Source organism: Cervus canadensis, chromosome 11 (genome assembly GCF_019320065.1).
Source record: "Cervus canadensis isolate Bull #8, Minnesota chromosome 11, ASM1932006v1, whole genome shotgun sequence".
Lineage (NCBI taxonomy): Eukaryota > Metazoa > Chordata > Mammalia > Artiodactyla > Cervidae > Cervus > Cervus canadensis.
The window spans coordinates 74,186,004-74,208,986 of record NC_057396.1 but is presented as its reverse complement, the minus strand read 5'-3'; the positions used below and the strand labels follow the sequence as shown (position 1 = coordinate 74,208,986).

The 22,983-nt window shown below is 37.1% G+C and overlaps 2 protein-coding genes across 2 annotated transcripts; one reads left to right on the top strand and one right to left on the bottom strand.

Moving 5' to 3' along the window:
- Positions 1-1,566: 1,566 nt before the first annotated feature.
- On the top strand, positions 1,567-2,642 carry LOC122449361 (olfactory receptor 5T2-like). The gene has a single exon (XM_043480874.1). It carries the CDS (start codon positions 1,686-1,688, stop codon positions 2,640-2,642), a length of 957 nt encoding a protein of 318 aa, XP_043336809.1. The 5' UTR covers positions 1,567-1,685.
- Positions 2,643-12,666: 10,024 nt separating this feature from the next.
- On the bottom strand, positions 12,667-13,632 carry LOC122450485 (olfactory receptor 5T2-like). Its single transcript, XM_043482861.1, has one exon. The coding sequence runs from the start codon at positions 13,585-13,587 to the stop codon at positions 12,667-12,669; it is 921 nt and encodes a 306-aa protein (XP_043338796.1). The 5' UTR covers positions 13,588-13,632.
- Between the last annotated feature and the right edge of the window lie 9,351 nt (positions 13,633-22,983).

Sequence of the window (22,983 nt, the reverse complement as noted above, 5' to 3'; positions counted from 1 at the left end):
ACAAAAGAAAAATTGGATAAGTGTGAATACATTGCACTAAAAGTATATACAGCAAAGAAAACAATCAACAGAGTAAGGAGGCCTCCTACAGAGTGGGAGAAAATGTTTGCAAACCACTTGAACAGAATCTTCTCCAAGGAAGACACACAAATGGACAACAGGTCAATATGAAAAAGTACATAAAACCACTAGTTATTAGGGAAATGCAAATATAAAGCATTATTATAAATCAGAGGCTGAAAGACTTTATTTATTCAACAAATATTACTAGGTCATGAATTATTCCAAGACTGTTTTCTTTATCATTGAGTGAATCATCATGTTGCTATTTTAAATCAGATCATAATTGGAGTGTATTCCCCTTGGAGACTCTCTTGTGGTTTGATCAGCACTTGAGTAGGTAGATATAAGCAGTGTGAGTTAATTACATCCAGAGTACATCAAAAGCTGCTTTTTCCAATCCACAGGTAAGAGAAAGTTTCAGGCATTTGCTGAGTACTTCAGGAGTTTGGACCTAACAATATCAGATATGTTGTGTAATCCTTTCATTAATAGCTGTTGTCTCTCATATAGATGAATAAATACAACAAAGAGAATAAAGTATTAAATTTCTGTTGGTTAATCATTGTTGTCATAGTTTAGTTACAAATTTTTACAAGTGACTTTAATTGTGACTCAGCTTGTCTAGTTGACAATTCACTGGATCCACAGTAAACAATATCTAAACAAGTATAATTTGGGAAAAATGGTTTTGATTTGTATTTTTTTTTTTTTTCAGAAAAATTCTTTACATTTTCAACACAGGTCTTAAGACAGTTGAAAATCAAAGACTTTAGATATCCAAAAGTAATAAATATGACTGATTATTTAGTAAAAGGAAAAACACAATGTAATGCAAAATAATGGAGAAAAACATTTGAATGAAATATGTTGTCATATAATAATTTAATCATGGCCCATCACCTTAAAAAAAAAAATCTTCATTATTCTTTTGGATACACCTAAGAAGGGCTAAAAGAGTTAGAAAGAATTTGGGAATAGCTCATAAAATATTACAGTCTGAGAGGCTGCTACTCTGTAGGACCAGCCTAATTTAGCATTATCTATTTAACATCATTTTGAATATTCATTTTTATTAGTGTACTTTATGTTACAATTTTTGTAAATCAATTTTGATTTACTCCACTTTTTAAAATCAATTTTAATGATTTCACTCTATAGATAAATTATAACAAATCATTTTACACAGTTACTGAAAGTAACTAGAAAGCTCATATCCTATTCCAGGTATCTGCACATGGATAAACTAGGCCATGTTACTGTATGGGAGAAGGAAATTGACTTTAGCCAATGATTTGGAGTTTTAAGCTAGCTTAATATGGAAACGACTAATAGGATTCGGTGGTAAACTAGCTGGTTTATCTCATGGACCTAGACGCGTGGATCTGCCCATGAGTGAGGAACACACGTCTTTTCCCATGTGAGTCTTCAGTGAGCGGCATGAACGCTTGACCCGCTGTCTTGTCACCATGTTCTGATCTACAACTGGGAAATCACGCTCTGGCAAAAAATAAATATGAAGACACAAATCACATTCCATTGAGTCACAAAGTTATTCACTCTTTTGGCAGGATATGAATTGCAAGTTTTGAAAAATCTTTGCATTTGTTCCATGAGGTATCAAGATGAAGAATGTCACCGAAGTAACATCCTTTATACTGAAAGGCTTCACAGACAATCTTGAACTGCAAATCTTCTTATTCTTCTTGTTTCTAGCAATTTACCTCTTCACGCTGATTGGAAATTTAGGACTGATTGTACTAGTCATTGGGGATTGCCGGCTCCACAGCCCCATGTACTATTTTCTGAGTGTGCTTTCATCTGTGGACGCCTGCTATTCCTCAGTAGTTACCCCCAAAATGTTAGTAGATCTTATGTCAAAGAACAAAGCCATTTCCTTCCTTGAATGTGCAGCACAGATGTTTCTTGCTGTTACTTTTGGGACCACAGAATGCTTTATCTTGGCTGCAATGGCGTATGATCGCTATGTGGCCATCTACACCCTCCTCCTGTATTCAGGCAGCATGGGACCCAGGGTCTATGTGCCACTCACCATTGCTTCCTATGTTGGTGGCGTCTTGCACGCTTCTGTACACACAGTAGCTACTTTCAGCCTCTCCTTCTGTGCCTCCAATGAAATCAGACATGTCTTCTGTGACATCCCTCCCCTCCTCGCTATTTCTTGCTCTGACACTCACACAAACCAGCTTCTGCTCTTCTACTTCATGGGCTCCATTGAGATAGTCACTGTCCTGAGTGTCCTGATCTCATATGGTTTCATTCTGTTGGCCATTCTAAAGATGCCGTCTGCTGTAAGGAGAAGGAAAGTGTTTTCTACATGTGGTTCTCACTTAACTGGAGTGTCCATTTGTCATGGTACTGTTCTTTTCATGTATGTGAGGCCAAGTTCCAATTATGCCACAGATCATGATATGATTATGTCTATAATTTATAGCATTGTGATTCCAATGCTGAATCCCATCATCTATAGTTTAAGGAACAAAGATGTAGAAGAGGCGATGAAGAGAGTGTTTGCAAAAAAAAGGTTTATCAGTAAAGTACATTTTCACAGTAAAAATTAAGTAAAAATATCAAGAGTGATGTTATGTACCATAATACCAAGAAGATATGATGAAATTGCTTTGTTTTACCTTATTAATGCATTTCTCTTCTTCCTGGGTATTTTAATATAAACATCATAGCTAACCTTCTATCTATGTTATTTTTATATGCAGAAAAATTGTATCATCCATTTGCACCTTAGTATTATCCTATTGATAGAGTTGTCCACATACACACTCACGCACACACACATGCACACACACCTATAAATGTTTTTATGTGAAAACATGCTGATTGATATAACACAAACACGCAGGCATATGTAGATGTAACTTTTCTTCAGCATATTATGCATTCTTTTCTTCTTTCATCTTGATATAACTTGAATGTATAGTCTCTGTTGCGTTCCTTTAAGGGACCAGAACCTGGTGGTCTGGAGTCTACGATAAAAAAGTGAAAGAGACAAAGAGGCTAATATTCCCTGGGTTACGCAGAAAACCAATAAAGCCCTAGGAGAGGGTTGTACCACTCACGTAGGCACAGGGCGTCCTCTCAAAGAGGTCTTGAAAGCCCAGGCAGGAAAGTGAGCTCGGCAGGCTTCCATGCTCCAGAGAATTAGCCAGAGGGTGAGAGAGAAAGAGATAATGAGAGAAAGAGATAAAGAATGACACGGGGACCCAAGTCTCTGATGGAGCAAGGGTGCTTTATTCAACTCTGTGTGAGTATATATACTGTCTACAAGGTAACTTCTTCAGCAAAGATAAAGATCAAAAGACCAGACTTACAAGTTACCAAGGAAACAAGGAGTAATAGAGGTCATAAAGCCAGAAGACAATCCATATCAAAAGGAAGAGGGTCGTGAATAATTGCTTTCACGTTTGGAAAAGCTAATGAAGGAGATCCATGCATGCATTCCATCTCACGACCTCAGTCATGGGAGCAGTGCGCAGCTCAACTCCTTTCTGTTACCAGGAACGATTAGGAGCAGAGGGCTCCTGAGAGAGGGAAAACAGCACACAGGAATCCTACTGTTAAACATTCCCTGACAAGTCCCCAGTATTCACAATTGTTATTAAGGTTATATCTAACGAGCTTGATCAAATGTCAAGTAGTAGCAAACCCATAGTTCATATGATCCCATACCATGGAGTCATTGGTATCTGAATTCATTTCAAAGCATTCTGATCTATCCTTAGGTTTATTCATTGGCAGCTATCTAATCCCGGTCTGTGGTTTGGGAACCATAGACAATGTGTTCAAATCCCTGGTGTTAACTACCATGCTTATTTATAAGGATGCATTTCTTCCAATTTTTGTTATTCCATTCAGAGCTTGAGTGCTAAACAAATCTTTAATTTCTCACAGAAAGTAAAGTCCAGGCATTGACATTTATCAAGATCACACTTAAATTAAAAAATGAGAAAAGACAAACACAATTCAGAGAGTAATGTGTAACTGGCTCTTTCCACAACTGAGTCCCAAACCACTTTTATGGATTTGATTACAGGTCTGGTGCTGACTCAGATTTTAGCTCTCTTTCCCTTGGACCATTTCAATTCTGGTATGCCCCTGCAGAAACCCCCACTCCTCTTGCTCAGGCCCAAGAACCTCATTATAGAAGGGTCTCTCCTACATGCATGTTTAATCCTTGTTTCCAATAGACCTCATTTTCATTGTGAGGACATGTGTCCTTCAGAGATAACTTTAAGATGCAGTGTTCTCCTTTCCAGCTTTCGCTAATTTGAATTTGATAATTTAATTACAACTTTGCAAAAAGTCATTCTCTGATTAAAGGAACATCCTTATTTTTAAATCCAAGACAATCTTTTGAGATTTAGAGTCCAACCTAATGATACTTTTCTGAATTGGGATTAAGTTTAAATTATAATGCAACAGTTCTTGTGCAGAACCCTCTTACCTATATTACCTGTATTTGAAAGTGCTAGTAGCTCAGCCGTCTCCATCTCTTTGCGACCATGTGGACTATAGCCTGCCAGGCTCCTCTGTCCATGGAATTCTCTAGGCAAGAATTCTGGAATGGGTTGCCATTTTCTACTTCAGGGGATCTTCCTGACCCAAGAATCGAACCTGGCTCTCCTGCATTGCAGGCAGGTTCTTCACAGTTTGAGCCATCAGGTAAGCTGTTATTATATTTATTCCTATGCAGTATCTCTGCTCTTATTTCTCCTGTTTGGGATACTCTCCTCGCTGCTGTTCATATGGTTTCTTCTACTAAATATCAAAACTAAACCATGTTCACTGATATTAGTTATAGTTGCATATCCAAACTATGCAAATATGTTGTTGAATAGTGTGTGTGTATGTGTGTGTGTGTGTATGATTCAGCATTGAATCTTAACATAATTCAGAGATTCTTAAACATAATTCACTATCACAAGAATAAATTTTATGCTTTAAAATTTTAGTTTTAAAGAAAAATAAACAGAAATGTAGGGGAAAAAGCAAGCCATAAACAAGACAAAATAGATACAGTCATGCATCTGTTAAATTTATAAATAATGGACTACATATAGAAGTATGTACATAGTATGTACATACAGAAGAAGTACATAGAATTATGGTTTCTCACATCGTGCTATGGTAAAGAATTAGCCTGCAAATGCAGGAGACACTAGAGATGTGGGTTTGACCCCTGGGTCAGGGATCAATGGCAATGGCAACCCACTCCAGTACTCTTGCCTGGACACTCCAATGGACGGAGGAGCCTGGTAGGCTGCAGTCCATTGGGTCGCAAAGAGTCGGACACGACTGAGCAACTTCGCTTTCACTTTTCACTTTCATGCACTGGAGAAGGAAATGGAAACCCACTCCAGTGTTCTTGCCTGGAGAATCCCAGGGATGGGGGAGCCTGGTGGGCTGCCATCTATGGGGTCACACAGAGTCGGACACGACTGAAGTGACTTAGCAGCAGCAGCAACAACAAAGGGACATAATCACAATAAAATTGGTTGAGCACATGGATGAACAATACGACATTGTAAACACACAGGAAACATTGTCAGTGCTGTGGTCAGACTGCAGACATGTATAAAGGACACCAGGAGAAGGCAGATCCCTGGAGAAACCTCCAACAGATAGAGCAGGTGGTCATAGGTCTTGGCAGCCAGCATGAAAATCTCAGCCACAACAAAATCTATGAATCCACTTAACTGGGCTGCACATGCATAGTAAGATATGGTTTTCTTTGTTACCAAGAATTTAACCAACATTTTAGGGGCAATTGACAGAAGAACTTCCAAAACTGATGATAGCCAAGTGCCAGAGGAAAAAGTACATGGGAGTTTGATGCTGAGAGTCGACAGCTGGTGAGGATGACGATTCCCAGGTTCCCTGCCATGATCGTTCCATAGTTGATCGGAAAAACCCAGAAAAGAGGAATCTGGTGCACTGGACTGGTCTGAGATCCTCATTAGAATGAATTTAATCACTTGAGTGCAGTTCCCTGGAGCTATTTATATTGCTGATTTCTGCTTAGTGAGGAAAAAAAGCAAGAGAGCTTCAGAAAAAATATCTATTTCTGCTTTATTGAATATGCCAAAACCTTTGGTAGTGTGGATAACATCAACTGTGGAAATTTCATAATGAGATGGGAATACCAGACCACCTGACCTGCCTCCTGAGAAATCTGTATGCAGGTAAGGAAGCAACAGTTAGAACTGGACATGGAACAACAGACTGGTTCCAAATTGGGAAAGGAGTACTTCAAGTCAGTATATTGTCACCCTGCATATTTAACTTCTATGCAGAGTACATCATGAGAAACGCTGGGCTGGATGAAGCACAAGCTGGAATCAAGATTGCCAGGAGAAATATCAATAACCTCAGATATGCAGATGACACCACCCTATGACAGAAAGTGAAGAGGAACTAAAGAGCCTCTTGATGAAAGTGAAAGAGGAGAGTGAAAAAGTTGGCTTAAAACTCAGTATTCAGAAAACTAAGATCATGGCATCTAGTCTTATCACTTCATGGCCAGTAGATGGGAAAACAGTGACAGACATTATTTTTGGGGGCTCCAAAATCACTTCAGCTGGTGACTTCAGCCATGAAATTAAAAGATGTTTATTCCTTGGAAGAAAAGTTATGACTGACCTAGACAGAATATTACAAAGCAGAGACATTACTTTGTTAACAAAGGTTCATCTAGTCAAGGCTATGCTTTTTCCAGTGGTCATCTATGGATGTGAGAGTTGGCCTATAAAGAAAGCTGAGTGCCAAAGAAGTGATGCTTTTGAACTGTGGTGTTGGAGAAGACTCTTGAGAGTTCCTTGGACTGCAAGGAGATCCAACCAGTCCATCCTAAAGGAAATCACTCCTGAATATTCATTGGAAGGACTGATGCTAAAGCTGAAACTCCCATACTTTGGCCACCTGATGCTAAGAACCAACTCCTTTGAAAAGACCCTGATGCTGGGAAGGATTGAAGGTGGGAGGAGTAGGGGTCAACAGAGGATGAGATGGTTGGATGGCATCACTGACTCAAGGGACATGAGTTTGAGTAAACTCCGGGAGTTTGTGATGGACAGGGAGGCCTAGCATGCTACAGTCCATGGGGTCACAGAGTCAGATACAACTGAGCAACTAAACTGATGGGACCAGATGCTATCAACTTAGTTTTTTGAATGTTGCATTTTAAGTCAGCTTTTTCACTCTCCTCTTTCAACCTCTTTAGTTCCTGCTGTTTTTTTTTTCATTAGAATGAAATTTGTATCATCTGCAAATCTGAGGTTGTTGATATTACTCCCTGCCATCTTGATTCCAGCTTGTGAGTTATCCAGCCCTGCATTTAGAATGATGTAATCTACATGTAAGTTAAATAAGCAGAGTGACAATATACAACCTTAATACTCCTTTTTCATATTTGAACTAGTCTAGTGTTCCATGTCCATGTCTAAACACTTCTTGGCTGCATACAGATTTCTCAGGTGGAAAGTAAGATGGACTGGTATTCCCACCTCTTTAAGAATTTTCCTGATGGCTCAGAGGGTTAAGAGTCTGCCTGCAGTGCAAGAGACCCGAGTTTGATCCCTGGGTTGGGAAGATCCTCTGGAGAAGGAAATAGCAACTCTTACCAGTATTCTTACCTGGAAAATCCCATGGAGAGATGAGTCTTGCAGGGTACAGTCCATAAGGGGCAAAGAGTCCGACACAACTGAGCAACTCACTTTTGAGAGGGTAACAGGCAGGAAGGCCAGGGGTCTCCAAACAGAGGAAATAGGCTGCAAGTGCCAGACATTTTTATCTCTCTTAAGCAGCAGGAGGAAACAAACCAGCGATGTTTTTTTCTTCTCTATACAAATTTAAAAGGAGGTTTCTCTTAAAATGCTGTGTTGCCATGACACTTGGTTTCACCTGAAGCTAACTATTCTCAAACCTTGAGTTAACCAATACATTTTTTCTTATGGAAATGTTGTCTTAAGCTATGTTAATTTACCCCAGACTCTGTAAGTTCCACCAAATGGCCCAACCTACTTACTCAGATATTGTTCCCCTAATCTATGTAAACGAAACTATTTGTGTGGTAATCTGCCCTTCTACAAGATTCAAATCAATCGTTTTATGGCCTGGGATGAATTATCTGGTGCCATTCTGAGCTTTAAGACATTCCTTTCTTTTCATTAACAAGACTGCAAGTGACTATATAACATCCAGCTGAAGACTAGCAGGGGGTACTCTCTGCCCCCTTCTAATGCCTGTGTCAGAAGCTTCCTCTATCTCCTTTATACTTTAATAAAACTTTATTACACAAAAGCTCTGGAAGTCTCTGGCCCCGGATTGAATTCGTCTCCTCCAGAGGCCAAGAAACCCAGCATCTTATCGTTCAGCAACAATCTTTCACTTTTTTAAAGAATTTTCCAGTTTGTTGTAATCCATATAGTCAAAGACTTTAGCAAAGTCAATGAAACAGAAGTAGATTTGTTTTTAATTCTCTTGCTTTTTCTATAATCCAACAGATGTTTGACAGGTTGACCTCTGGTTCCTCTGCCTTTTCCATATCCAGGTTGTATATCTGGAAGTTTTTGATTTACGCACTGCTGAAACCTAACTTGAAGGATTTTGAGCATTACCTTGGTAGCATCTTTCAGGATTTGAAATAGCTCAACTGGAATTCCATCACATCCACTAGCTTTGTTCGTAGTGATGCTTTCTAAGGCCCACTTGACTTCACATTCCAGGATGTCTGGCTCTAGGTGAGTGATCACACCATTGTGATTATCTGGGTCGTGAAGATCTTTTTGTACAGTTCTTCTGTGTATTCTTGCCACCTCTTCTTAATATCTTCTGCTTATGTTAGGTCCATACCATTTCTGTCCTTTATTGAGCCCATTTTCTGCTTTATTAACTACGCCAAAACCTTCGACTGTGTGCCTCACAATAAACTGTGGAAAATGCTGAAGGAGATGGGAATACCAGACCACCTGATCTGCCTCTTGAGAAACCTGTATGTAGGTCAGGAAGCAACAGTTAGAACTGGACATGGAACAACAGATTGGATCCAAATAGGAAAACGAGTACGTCAAGGCTGTATATTGTCACCCTGCTTATTTAAATTATATGCAGAGTACATCATGAGAAATGCTGGGCTGGAGGAAACACAAGCTGGAATCAAGATTTCCGGGAGAAATATCAATAACCTCATATATGCAGATGACACCACCCTTATGGCAGAAAGTAAAGAAGAATTAAAAATCCTCTTGATGAAAGTGAAAGAGGAGAGTGAAAAAGTTGGCTTAAAGCTCAACATTCAGAAAACTAAATCATGGCATCTGGTCCCATCACCTCATGGGAAATAGATGGGGAGACAGTGGAAACAGTGACTTTATTTTTCTGGGTTCCAAAATCACTGCAGATGGTGATTGCAGCCATGAAATTAAAAGACGCTTAGTCCTTGGAAGGAAAGTTATAACCAACCTGGATAGCATATGAAAAAGCAGAGACATTACTTTGCCAACAAAGGTCCATCTGGTCAAGGCTATGGTTTTTCCAGTGGTCATGTATGGATGTGAGAGTTGGACTGTGAAGAAAGCTGAGCACCGAAAAATTGATGCATTTGAACTGTGGTGTTGGAGAAGACTCTTGAGAGTCCCTTGGACTGCAAGGAGATCCAACCAGTCCATTCTAAAGGAGATCAGTCCCGGGTGTTCATTGGAAGGACTGATGCTGAAGCTGAAACTCCAATACTTTGGCCACCTCATGCGAAGAGTTGACTCATTGGAAAAGACCCTGATGCTGGGAGGGATTGGGGGCAGGAGGAGAAGGGGACGACAGAGGATGAGATGGCTGGATGGCATCACCGACTCGATGGACATGAGTTTGAGTAAACTCTGGGAGTTTGTGATGGACAGGGAGGCCTGGCGTGCTGCGAATCATGGGGTCGCAAAGAGTCAGACACGACTGAGCAACTGAACTGAACTGAACTGATCTTGGTAGCATGTGAAATGAGAGCAAATGTTTTGTAGCTTGAGCATTTTTTTGGCATTGCCTTTCTTTGGTATTGGAATGAAAACTGACCTTTTCCAGTCCCATGACCCCTGCCGAGTTTTCCAAATTTGCAGGCATGTTGAGTTCAGCACTTTAACAGCATCAGTTTTTAGGGTTTGAATTAGCTCAATTGGAATCCCATCACCTCCACTAGGTTTGTTTGTAGTAATGCTACCTAAGGCCCACTTGACTTTGTACTCCAGGATGTCTAGCTCTAGTCATCTGGCTCATTAAGAACTTTCTTGTATAACGTTCTGTGTAATCTTGCCACATCTTCTTGATCTCTTCTACTTCTGTTAGGTCCTTGACGTTTCTGTCCTTTGCTGTGCCCATCTTTGCATGAAATATTCCATTAGCATCTCCAATTTTCTTGAAGAGATCTCAAGTCTTTCCCATTCTATTATTTTCCTCTATTTCTTTATATTGCTCTCTTAAGAAGGTTTTCTTACCTTGCTATTCTCTGTAAATCTGCATTCATTTGGGTATATTTTTCCCTTTATCCTTTGCCCTTTTTCCTTTTGCAAGTTCCTGGTCTATAAGTACTGTGGGATATACAGTATGTCTAAATAAATTGCCTTTGTATTAATAGCTTCTAAAATAAGCCCCAAATCTACTTTTGAACAGTAGATGTTCAAAAGTTACTTGCTAACTGACTGACTGAAAGAGATGAATGGTGAGTAAGTGAGGGAATGAATGTACATAATATCAATCATGAAATTCTGAAATAAAGTATGGGATTTTTGTTCCAAGGCCCATAGTTTTATGATAATATGATTATTAAAATGATTTTGACTTTGATAAAGAAACAGAGACAACCTACATATCATTTTCTAGAATATTCACTACTTTAGTGCAGGGCACAACTGTTCTTTCTTTATCAACTTAATCCTAAAATTAATAAAGTTATGGTATATTCTTGGCTCTAAAATTAATAAAATAACAGATAAATTGTGGACCATAGAAAGGAAGTTCCAAAGATTTTTTACCATGAAGTCACATTTTTTACCATGAAGTTACAATGATATAAATTCTTGAATATTATGTTGTTGCTTCCTCTGGTGTCCTTTGAATCTTGTCTGTCACATGACCAATGTCACTGTCTGCACCATGCAGAGTTAACAATACCTTCATTTGTTCATAGCTCTGCCAACCTCCCCATTGATTCAGTATTCCTATAGGAATGTTGGGTTTTTCAGGTGATTCAGTGGTAAAGAATAAGTCTGCCAATGCAGGAGATACAGGAAATGTGGGTTTCATCCCTGGGTCTGGAAGATCCCCAAGAGTAGGAAATAGCAATCCACTCCAGAATTCTTGCTGGGAAACCCCATGGACAGAGAAGCCTGATTGGCTAGAGTCCTTGTTGTCACAAAGAGTCAGAAACAACAGACCACACACACACACGTAACATTGTTAAGATTCTTTAATTCTTTTTTTTTTCCCACAATTTCCATTGTGTTATTTTGCAGCTTCATCTCTCATTTGAAGCTTACTATTTATTGTACAAGAGGATTTTTTTTATTTCCTAAATCTTCTGTATGTTACATAATAAACATATCTTGGTCAAACAGACAAAACTGTAACACAGTGCCATCACTGGATCACAGAATCTCACCTTTCAAAAATATTTGTAAGAAACATGCACACATATATAAATATATAGAAAAATCATGAAAGACACTACATTTCCATTATTCATGTTAAACAGTGGGTTTATCTTATAGGATGCACTAATTTAAGGTAAAATTTAACAACGTATAAGCTAAATTTCCTTTGAATCAACCTCACATTTTCACTCACGTGTTTTCTTTTGTCATTTTTGAATGTAAGTATGATCTCTGTAAGTGTTAATGAATAGACTTTATTATCTGTGAGAAATAAAAGGTGGATATAATGCTTGTGCTTTGGAAGAATTTAAAATAAGGAGGAACTGCTTCTTCAAATCAGCATAGCAGTAGTAACACCAGGAATTTGAACATGTTATCTATGGTTCCCAAACCACAGACTGGGATTAGATGACTGACAATGTATAAATCTAAGAATGGAGGCCAAGTCAGATACCAGTGACTCCAGGTTATGAGGTCATTTGAGTTACGGTTTTACTATTGATCAATTAGTATTTGATAAAGCTAGTCATTTATAATTGTACTACTATTTATAATTGCAAATTGGAGTTTATATATCCAAGTTATATGGAGATAAAATAATAAACAGCATTATAAAATAAAGATTATATATACATATGTCCTTGGCCGTGCTAGCGTTCTGTCAGTCAGCACAGCTTCTACATACATATATACACATATTGGTAGGAACATACTGAGAAACACATGGATGATAACAAATGGGTTTTTTCTGAATATAAATATAATATATGTAGAGGGTTATTTGCAATCTTTATTTTAAAACATCCAGGGAGAAAAGAAACACATTCATAATGTAAAAATAGTTTCAGCATATCTTCTTGATACTGAGGCATAGAAGAACCTTACCTCAATTTTTTTAACTTCAATTTTTACTGTGAAAATATGCTTTACAGCTAAATCAAATTTTCCAGAACATTTTCTTCATTGCCTCTTTTACATCTTTGTTTCTTAAACTATAGATGATGGGATTTAGCATGGGAATCACAACGCTGTAAAACAGTGACACTACCATGTCATGGTCCAAGGCATAGCTGGAACTGGGCCTCACGTACATGAAGAGAACTGTACCATGAAAAATGGTCACTCCAGTTAGGTGAGAACCACATGTAGAAAACACTTTCCTTCTCCCTTCTGCGGAACGCATCCTCAGAATGGCCAACAGGATGAAACCATAGGAGACCAGGACACTCAGGACAGTGACTATCTCAATGGAGCCCACGAAGTAGAAGAGCAGAAGCTGGTTTGTGTGAGTGTCAGAGCAAGAAATAGCGAGGAGGGGAGGGATGTCACAGAAGACATGCTTGATTTCATTGGAGGCACAGAAGGAGAGGCTGAAAGTAGCCACGGTGTGTACAGAAGCATGCAAGACGCCACCAACACAGGAAGCAATGGTGAGGGACACATAGACTCTGGGTCCCATGCTGACTGAATACCGGAGGGGGGTGTAGATGGCCACATAGCGATCATACGCCATTGCAGCCAAGAGGAAGCATTCTGTGGTCCCAAAAGTAGTGAAGAGAAACATCTGTGCTGCACACTCGGGCAACAAAATGGTTTTGTTTTTTGACATAAAATCTGCTAACATTTTTGGTGTAATTACTGAAGAATAGCAGACATCGATAGATGATAGCACACTCAGAAAATAGTACATGGGATTATGGAGACGGGAATGCCCAATGACCAATACAACCAGTCCTAAATTTCCTATCAAAGTAAAGAGATAAATTGCTAGAAACAGGAAGAATAAGATAACTTGTATTTCAGGATTATCTGTGAGACCTTTCAGTACAAATAGAGTAACTTCAGTGGTATTCTTCATGGTGACACCTCACAGAACAAATTTAAACATAAAATTACAATTCATTTACTACAAAATAATAAAAACATTGTGAGTCAATAGTGTGGCTTAAGGGGAGTGACATATGCTCTCACATTTATTTTGGTGGTGCTTCATTTCCTAGGAGCTGATCAGGAGACTGTGACAAAGCAGTGAGTGAAGTGTCCATGCTGCTCACTGGGGAATCAGCTGTCAGTGTGTGTGTTCACTTACTGCTCGAATCCATGTAGTTCACAAAACCACCAGGCTAACTGGGTAATGTGTCCCTGCATTCTACTAGCTGCTCTCATACTAAATCACTTTAAATCACACCAAGTGATTGAAGAAAGAATAGTTTCTTTCTGACATCCAAACACATAAGATAGCATCAGTGTACAGATCATTGGAATAGAAGAGTAACACTCCAGAACTTTCAGTAAAAGTGTCAAATGGCTTGCAATCACTGTCTAGTCAATTGTAGAATGAGAACATTAGTATGTTTGACAATATTAGAATTATTATTTTTAAATGGGAGTTTGATTCACAAGATTAGCCCCATTATGATTGTTAACATCAGTTCAATGATATAGTTTGTTCAAGACAAACAACATAGGATTTAGAAACAAAATATTTGTTCATAGGCCAGGTTCATGATTAAAAGCCCTGTGTAATGCTAATATTGCTGTCTAAAGTTTTCCTTCTTCAAGTACTAATACATGTAAATGATCAAGCAGATAAAATAGTACACAGCCACACAGACTAATTAAACATGCAAAGCAACAAATATAAATATGTAAAACAATTTCCTTTAAATATGTCTTGTTTGGTTACAAATATAGGATGACAATATAATTGAACTTTGATCACCAGATGTATTTTTAAAATATTAGCAAATGCTGTATTACAAAATTAATACTATAACTAATAATTTAAAAATATATGTGATTAGATCCTTGATCCAGATATTCTATTCCTTATCTACTTGTCATATATTTGTTTTGTGATTTTTAATACACACCAAAACATTATCCTACTAGGAAGAAATGCAATATATTGTAATTTAATGATGATTTTTATTCCCTATTCACTCTTCATGACTCTGATTTATTCTTTAGAGAGTAAAGAAACTTTGTAAATTTTGTATTCTGGTAATACCAAAGATACACACACACACCACATAATTCCATTTTCTATGTTACAGGGAGTTTAAGTTTAGATAGTGAAAGACTTATGATGTTAAATGTGTGTGTGTGTGTGTGTGTGTGTGTGTGTGTGCTCATTCATATCCAACTCTTTGGGTCCCAGTGGACTTCACTCTCCCAGGATCCTCTATACATGAAATTTTCCAGGCAAGAATACTGGAGTGGGTTGCCATTTCTAAATTTCTCTGAAACAGGCTTTTCTGCTGGATGCCAAAATGAAAGCTATACTGGGTATAATTGAGTCAATATTAGAATATATTGAAAGGACTCAGAATTTTAAAGAGAAAATGACTGATTCTCAAAGGATTTAATAATACAGGATCGGCTTCTAAAATAACATAAAGCTCCTTCTAAAAATACAATGTTAATAGAAGGCGAATACTCCAAATATCTTGATCCAACCATGAAACAGTAAATTTGCAAAGAAGAGGAAAAATAATAACAACCATACACCGAGCACATGCTCCACTGTGGGTTCTGTACATGTTACTTTCTATCCCCTTTATAGACGCTCTCATAGCTAGTAAGTGTCAGAGCCAAGATCCAATCCCAGGTCTCCCTCACAACGCATCTGCTTTTCATCTTTTTTCACTGCCTCCTGTAATACCATGGCTTCATTCTGAAACTGATTTCCCACTTGCTACTCTCAGTGAAATAAAACATTCTATTTTTGAGACTTTTTATTTATTTTATTATTTAACTTTTTATTTTCATCATCATATAGCCGATTAACATTGTTGTGATAGTCTCAGGTGGGCAGCAGAGGGACTCAGCCATACACGCACATGTATCCCTTCTCCAAACCCCGCTCCCCTCCAGGCTGCCACATAACCTTGAGCTGAATTCCATCTGCTCCACAGGAGGTCCTTGTTGGTTATCCATTTTAATATTGGTGTGTGTACATGTCCATTCTAAACTCCCTGACTCACCTGTCCCCTCATTCTTCCCCCGTCTAGCAAAAACAAAACAAACAAACAACAACAACAACAAACATGATTTTTGATGCTCATTTTTCAAAGTTAAATACATTCTTATTTAATTAAAACCATATAATTTCTTCTATTTTCTCTGTTGTATCTATTCACCTATGTGATAGGCAACAACTAACAGGATTGCATGCCATATCTGATATTGATATGATGCCTTATTATTATTTTGCAAATATTAAATTATTCTCCAAATGACCTGAAGTTAGTTTCCTCTTACCTGTGGATCAGCAAAGACAGGTTTAGATACAGTAGCTCGAAATGCTTATATCCACTTACTCAATTATTGATGAAACCACAGGAGATTCTCCAAAGGGAATATGTCCTAATTACCTCCTGGATCAAAATAGCAACATGATAATTTACTCAATAAAAAAGAAAACAGTCCTGGAATGATTGAGTGCATGTTAGTATTTGTTGAATAGAGTCCTTTGGTCCCTGATTTATAACAAAACTTTAGATTTGCATTTCCATGATAATTATTGGTGTTAGTTATTTTTTCATACTAACCTGTTGTCTGTGTATCTACTTTGAAGAAAACATCTGTTCAAGGGGGGTTTGCAAATATTTTCTCTCATTGTGAAGGTTGCCTTCTTACTCTGCTGACTCTTTCCTTTGCTGTATGTATTTTTAGTTTGATGTATTCTCAGTTGTCTAATTTTGCTTTTGTTTCCTGTGCTTATGGTGTCATACCCATGAAATTATTAATAAGTACAGTGTCATGAAGTTTTACCCTTATATGTTCTTCTGGGAATTTTTATATTCAGGTCTTAGGTTTAAGTCTTTTGATTTTCATTCATGTTGATGATGTTAGATGATGGTTGACTTTCATTCTTTTCTATGTGAATACCCAGTTTTCCCAACACAATTTGTTAAAGCGACTATCATTTTCCCTTGGTGTGTTGTTGACACCCTTGTTGAATATCAATACTAAATATATGTAAATTAATATGTAGCTCTTTGTTCTATTGCTCTATATGTCTGTCTTTATACCAATACTATATTGTTCACATACTGTAGCCTTGCAACATATTTTGGAACCAGGATGTATGATGACTCCAATTTTGTACTTCTTGCACATGATTTCTTTAGATATTTGAAGTCTCGCTACCACATAAAATTTAGTATTTTTTTTCTTTTTAATAAATACCAATGTCATTTTGATAAGCATTGCATTGAATCTTTCATTGACCTGGGTAGTGTGGATATTTTATCAAATTCACATCAAAAATACAGTTGCATATAACCTCAGAGCTGTTAGGATAGCTGTTATTGAAGAATAAAAAAACAACAAGTGTTGGCAAAGATACGGAGAAAGAACCTATTGGGCACTGATGATATAAAGGAAATTGATACAGTCACTGTGGAAAATGTTGTAGAGTTTCATCAAAAAGTTAAATATACTATGTAATTTACCAGTAATTTCTGGGTATTTATACAAAGAGACTGGAATTAGAATCTTGGAAAGCTATTGCACTCCCCTGTTCACTGCAGCATTATTCACAATAACTAAGATATAAAAACCACTTAATTATCTATTTATGAAAATATGGATTTAAAAAAGCTGACATATACAAACAGTGAAACATTACTCAACTTTAATAAAGGAGGAAATCCTGACATTGTTAAGCAAGATAATTCAGACACAGAAAGATCTCACTTATATGAGTGATCTATAATAGTCAAACTCATAGGAGCAAAGAGGAGAATGGTGGTTTTTAGGGACTGGGGCAAGGCAGAAATGGAAAAGTGATCATCAGAAGATACAAATTTTCAGTTATTCTAGTCAGATTAAGTTCAGGAGATCTTCTACACAGTGTAGTCCCTATAGTTAATAATTCTGTTGCGTATACTCAAAGCTGCTAACAAGGTAGATCTTAAGTGTTTTTATTATAAAATTATAATAAAAATAAAAGAGACAGAGGAAACTTTGAGAAATGAGGATATCTTGATGGCCTTGATAGTGGTCATGCTTTCATGGATGTACCCTTCCCAAAATCTTCAAGTGGAGTGCCTTAAATACACATATAAATTTACATATGTTGTACCTCAATGGCAGGCTTCCCTGGTCGCTCAGTGGTAATGAATCGGCCTGCAATGTAGGATACGCAGGTTAGTATCCTTGGGTCAGGAAGATCCCCTGGAGAAGGGAATGGTTACTCAGTCCGGTATTTTCTCCTGAGAATTCCATGGACAGAGGACCCTTGTTGGCTACAGTCCATGGGGTTGGACAGTAGCTAAACCTCATACTTTTCTCTATCATGAATCCAGTGCTCTATAGTGAAATAGATAAATTCTCTAATGGGACATAAATTGAATAAAACATACTTTCATTCATAAACTCATCTTCTTGCTATACAGGCAAGAACAGACATCAGGGATTACTAGAAATTTATACTGACCAGAGTATCAGGAGAACTTATGTAAACATACCAGCATTTTATTGACATGTCCACAAATTTTTATTTACCATTCTATATTTTTATTTAAAAAATTGGTACTAATTCTTAAAATTTTCCTTTGTGAAGCTTAAAAAATTTACCAGTAAAGGTTTTTTGGTTTTGGTATACTGAATCACAGAATACAACCTATAAATTCTAATTTTAGAGACACTATTAATTTAGAAAGGATGTTCATGCTTGGGCTAATTTTCAGAAAAGATGATTAGCTATTCTAATTTAGGGACAGGCATAATGAAGTGACAGAAAGACATTTTAAGGTTTCTTATAGCATAGAGTACTGGGACTCACCCAGGTTAATATCAATAAAATAGTGTGTATTATATATTTTATCTCCTGTAAATGCATGCATAGCTTAAAAAAATTCTTTGTTTCTATTTGGGACCTATTAATTGCTTAGTGCTTTTATTTTTACACTTTGATTTTAAATTCTCTATTCATTTTATTGGATTTAAGTAAAATTTAGAAGTTATATTCCATGTATGTGTATCCTTCACAGATACATAATATTTTAGCATATGAAACATATTTTAATCAGTTGATAAAAGATGCTCTGAAATTACACCATATCCATGTAGTTGAACAAAATATACCTGAACATTTTGGTAAATTAATTAGGTTTTTCTGTGTGTGTGTGGTTCAGAAGTAACTTTCAAAGTTAATGCTGTCACTAAGTGCTAAATCTGAGATTTCAATGGTTTTTAACTCCAAATAAGGTTTTTAATTTCCCATAATTGTTTTATTTCAAGCACATTAATTAAGCAAGGGTTAGAATTGTAATGTCACTAAAATGTCTCCTGTACCTAGCAGTTAAATTATATTTTGTGATGGAGTCCTTGCTAGACTCCCTACTGGTCCATTTTTCAAAATTTGTTTGCATATTTGTATTTATTTTCTCTACCGAATTCCTGTTTTTTTTATCTTACTCTCTAGGGTATCTTTGTACATGTTTCATGGATTTGAGAGAGAAAGAGAAAGAAACAGGAAGAGAAGGAAAGTAGGAGAGAGGTTTGGAGAGAAAAAGAAAATACAATTTTTAAAGATTAAGGTAATATTGATGATGCTCCAAATTTATTAACACATATTTATGTTTTATATACTAATGCAAATTAATTAATACTAATAAAATTAATACAAATTGATGCTTTATGGAGTATTTTATTAATATAGCAATTCAAACCTGATGCATTATTATTTTTGTCTCTGTGTTCCCATAATTATTATATAAGTGGTATGGATTTATACAGAAATCAAAATTAATTGTGTTATTTTTTCACACTAGTCTTTTGTGAGAATTAAATGAACATTTTTTGGTGTGGTAAACTGACGCCTGTATTGTTGTTTTTTAATCCCTAAGCCATAGCTGACTCTTTGTAACTCCATGGACTGCAGCCTGCCAGGCCCCTCTGTCCTTGGGATTTCCCAGGCAAGAATACTGGAGTGAGTTGCCATTTTCCTCTCCAGGGGATCTTCCCAACCCAGGAATAGAACCCGGGTCTCCTGCATTGGCAGGCAGATTTTTTACCACTGACCAACCAGGGAAGCCCTTAAACTCACATTTATCAATCTATTTATTTTATGCATTAGAAATGTCTTCTACATGGATTTATGGAAACATTTCTGGGAAAATGAAGACGTGACTTTCTTCTAACTGCAAACTGAAGCTTTTTATTTATTCTTCCTGAGCTATGGACAACTAAATTCAGTAAAAATGTAGCATGTTTAACATCATAAATATAAATTATATAAATTATTGAATTCAACCTGATCCTGTATATGGCAGATTTCTCACTACTTTTAAATACTTTTTTAATTTTGACAAGCTAAAGGAAAAACAAAAGTTAACATGCCAAAAATTTGCCCCTTAATGTGATGAATCCAGTAATTAATTTTGTTTCAATAACTAAGATTTCAGTTCAGATACAAGAATGTCTTTAACTTAAAAAAAAAAAAGTCATATACTTCCCTTTGTCCAATCCCACCAAGTAAGAAACAGTGTAATGACGTTGGGGGGAAGAAGGAAACCCCATAAGCAGCTATAATGTAACAAAAGAACATCCACTATTTGTTTTTGACTGAAATATATTTCAAAAATATTTCCAAGGACGTGCAAAGATAAGAACATGAATTGAGAAGCTCCTCACTTGTTACTAATACAACTTGAAAGTCAGTACCAGTATGATAAGCTGCAGAGGTCAAAATGAACAGTTTAATAATATGTGTTTTTAGAAAAAAAATAATAAAATCATATTGTTATTGTTTGCAAAAAGAGTACATCTCCAAAATACAGTATGTTGTTCAGTTCAACACTGGTTTTGAATGGAAGCTAATGGAATAGGAAAATTGCCAGAAAAATGATATTAAATTATTTTACTTAAACATGCAGCTCTGTACAGTAAGTTGAAATATGTTTCATTGGTGACATCTTCTATTTATCTGGAAGACTTAAGTAGTTTTTATATTATTTTCTTATTTAAGGAAAATCCAAATCTTGCTATGTGTGCTTACTTACCTCCATTTTTACAACTGTGAATGTAAAAAGGCACGTCAAGCACCTTGTAGCAAAGCTAGTATGTAGTTACATACTTTCCACAATAACATTTCAATATTGAAAAATTACATTTATTCATATCAGTAGATTTTAAAATATGAAAACATATGGTAAAGAATGTAACAAAAAATAAACTGGAAGATAAACCACTTTAATTGACATGGTATTTTAACATGATTAATTTAGCCAACAACTGAATGTAATAACTTATAATGTAATCCCATTTTAGGGAAAAAATTTAGCTTAGACTTTATTTTAACGAGGTAGCACTATTAAAACTAAAACCATTTTACACCCCAAAAATACTAATGATAATGGAAGGATTGATAGAAGGAAGGAAAACTACATATAATATTGATACAGCTAACTTTGAAAGACATGCCCTTGCAATGAAAATGAAGTCTATCGGAATCAGGGCTCAATATGAGCACGGTAGGGATGCTGTTTGTACTTTGTTCACGGTCCTGGACACTGAGGAATAGTGGCATCTACCAGGGCTCACAGAGCAGAAAGAGTCAAAAAAATCAGGCAAAGCTGAGTCAGGACCAGGCCTGCAGGGAAAGCCAGGAAGATGTGGTGGAGCTTAGCTTGGGACGAGTTCCATATGCCAGTCAGTCCTACCTAACTCTCTGAGTTGTGCTTGTCTTTTGTCATCCTTGAGAATTAAGTGCAATCCTGGTAAATGCTAATGCCTAGTCTCAGCATTCTGCGATGAATTACTGAATGAATTTACTATCCATAAGTTCAGTTCAGTTCAATTGCTCAGTCGTGTCCAACACTGTGGGACCCCATGGACTGCAACACGCCAGGCCTCCCTGTCCATCACCTGGAGTTTACTCAAACTCATGTCTATTAACTCTGTGATACTATCCAACCATCTCATCCCCTGTCATCCCTTTCTCCTCCTTCCTTCAATCTTTCCCAGCAGCAGGGTCTTTTCAAATGAGTCAGTTCTTCGAATCAGGTGGCCAAATATTGGAGTTTCTGTTTCAAAATCAGTCTTTCCAATGAACATTCATGACTGATTTCCTTTAGGATGGACTGGTTGGATCTCCCTGCATCCAAAGGACTCTAAAGAGGCTTCTCTAACACCACAATTCAAAAGCATCAATTCTTCAGTGCTCAGTTTTCTCTATAGTCCAACTCTCACATCCATACATGACTCCTGGGAAAAACATAGCCTTGACGGGACGGACCTTTGTTGACAAAGTAATGTCTCTGCTTTTAATACACTGTCTAGGTTGGTCATAACTTTCCCTCCAAGGAGTAAGCGTCTTTTAATTTCATGGCTGCAATCACCATCTGCAGTGATTTTGGAGCCCCCCCAAAATGAAGTCAGCCACTGTTTCCACTGTTTCCCCATCTATTTGCCATGAAGTGATGGGACTGGATGCCATGATCTTAGTTTTCTGAATGTTGAGCTTTAAGCCAACTTTTTCACTGTCCTCTTTCACTTTCATCAAGAGGCTCTTTAGTTCTTCTTCTTTAGTTCTTTCTGCCGTAAGGGTGGTGTCATCTGCATATCTGAGGTTATTGATATTCGATCCAGCTTGTGCTTCCTCCAGCCCAGCATTTCTCATGATGTACTCTGCATATAAGTTAAATAAGCAGGGTAACAATATACAGCCTTGACATACTCCTTTTCCTATTTGGAACCAGCCTGTTGTTCCATGCCAGTTCTAACTGTTGCTTCCTGGCCTGCATACCAATATCTCAAGAGGCAGGTCAGGTGGTCTGGTATTCCCACCTCTTTCAGAATTTTCCAGTTTGTGGTGATCCACACAGTCAAAGGCTTTGGCATAGTCAATAAAGTAGAAATAGATGTTTTTTTCTGGAACTCTTGTGCTTTTTTGATGATCCAATAGATGTTGGCAATTTGATCTCTGGTTCCTCTGCCTTTTCTATATCCAGCTTGAACAACTGGAAGTTCATGGTTCACGTATTGCTGAAGCCTGGCTTGGAGAATTTTGAGCATTACTTTGCTAGCATGTGAGATGAGTGCAATTATGTGGTAGTTTGAGCACTCTTTGGCATTGCCTTTCTTAGGGATCGGAATGAAAACTGACCTTTTCCAGTCCTGTGGCCACTGCTGAGTTTTCCAAATTTGTTTGCATATTCAGTGCAGCACTTTCACAGTATCCTATTTTTAATATTTGAAACAGTTCAACTGAAATTCCATCACCTCCATTAGCTTTGTTTGT